The 1,724-nt window shown below is 40.5% G+C and overlaps 1 protein-coding gene across 1 annotated transcript; it reads left to right on the plus strand.

Moving 5' to 3' along the window:
• Window positions 1–1,028: 1,028 nt before the first annotated feature.
• On the plus strand, window positions 1,029–1,724 carry LOC111785615 (CCG-binding protein 1-like; the record flags this gene model as incomplete). Its single annotated transcript, XM_023665990.1, has 3 exons — window positions 1,029–1,328; window positions 1,428–1,501; window positions 1,674–1,724. Coding segments are annotated over exons 1-3 (354 nt in total), but the record flags the coding sequence as incomplete, so codon positions are not given.

Raw genomic sequence — 1,724 nt, forward strand, 5'->3', positions numbered from 1 at the left:
ATAATGTAGCACCACGACCCATCAAAGAAAGCATCCATCTCCACACCCCATCTAAGGTATTAACCAAGTGTCGAGATTTTCATCCTTCACAATGAGGTCCATCGAGGCGTAGAAAGTTCGATAATGTCAAGTTTATGCATCCTCTAGATTGTCTGATCCCCAAGCTACTCGAAACACGAAGCAAAAAGTTTGGCGTGGTGCCTCCTCGTTGGCTTCTCTTTCTCCAACAAGCCATCAACGCTCTTTCTCCCTACCAACACCACTTTTAGAGTGTTCCTTTTGAAAGTACATGACCTTCAACTCTTTCATTAGCTAGGCTCCCTTTTCACCCTATGTTATGCTCCCCAACTCAAGTTTACCATATTCTACGCCTACAATGTTTGCGTCACACGATCGTTGTCAGTAGTATCATCCCTACCATTTGGCTATGCAAACAGATTGCCCCTTGTTATTGCATTCGATTAGGCTGTTAAACAGTAAGCAAGCGGGTTACATGTTCCATTATGTTGAGATGTGAGATATATGTGGTGATGGTCACTCTAAGGTATGCACGGGAGCCCTTAACATGCATTTTCGGTTGCGATGGGGGCATCAAATGTACAACAGAAGTTGCATTAAATTTAAAAATGTATTGTTTTAAAAATATTTATAAGGTTTAGATACTATTTAGAAAATAACAAATTGTCGAAATTTGTGAATTGAAATATTAAAGATAAAAGGAATTGGAATATTTCAACAATTTTAACTAAAGATAAAAGGCAAGAAAAATAAATAAATAAATAAATAAATATCGCCCACAGTATACCATGTCCGCAGCAGATTCTGGCCCCACCGCTTACGCTTTCTTATCCAAAAAGGAAAAAGTCCAACGCACCCTTCCAATCCTGTCCACGTCACCCACGTGTACCCAATCACATCACGCCAATCCAACGCTCCAGAACACGTCGACAGAATTATCTGACGTCACGGCCCCTTGATATTTTCTTTCCATATAAAAACACAAAATCGAACAATTAATAAATAAATAATCAAATTCCATCCTTATCTATTTTTTGTTCATCTTCTTCCTCACAATTGCTCTCAATTTCTGCAACAAGCGATGGAATCATCCCTTCTCCGTTCTGTTTCATCTCCTTTACTTCTCGAATCCACGGATCTTCTTCGCCGGATCGGATCCGTTTCCTCTCCGAGATTTCCTTCTACCGTTGTTCGTTGTTCTTCCCGAAGCCATGCTTCTATTCCGAAGCTCGAGCCGTTTAGTCGCACGAAGCTTGATCGCGCCATCAAAGATCCGCCTCTGGTTGAGAAGTCCGAGAACGAGCTTGCAGGTTTGGCTGTTGATTTCAGAGGAAGTTGTTTTGACATGGAATCATTTTTTGTGTTTCTGATCCTTTGCGATTTCTTGTTTTCTGTTTGGTCTGGTTTAGATTACTGCTCGACATTGGATGGAGACGATTCATATAGCTGTTGGAAAGCGTATTTCGAGCTCAAAGATCTTGAAGTGAGTTTCTAGGGATTCTCGATTGATTTTCGTTCCAGATTTTCTGTTATTTCGCGTTTGATTTCCCGTTTCCCCCAAATCCGATGAATTCTAGACCTAATTTTAAACGAGAGAGGAAACATGCGAATTAATTAATCAACGAACTAATTAATCGCTGTGTGTGTGTTTTCAGAAAGAGTCGCCTAAACAAGAAGTGGAGAAACTGATTCTTCAAGCAGGAGGC

This window comes from Cucurbita pepo, unplaced genomic scaffold, assembly GCF_002806865.2.
Source record: "Cucurbita pepo subsp. pepo cultivar mu-cu-16 unplaced genomic scaffold, ASM280686v2 Cp4.1_scaffold000598, whole genome shotgun sequence".
Taxonomy (NCBI): Eukaryota; Viridiplantae; Streptophyta; class Magnoliopsida; order Cucurbitales; family Cucurbitaceae; genus Cucurbita; species Cucurbita pepo.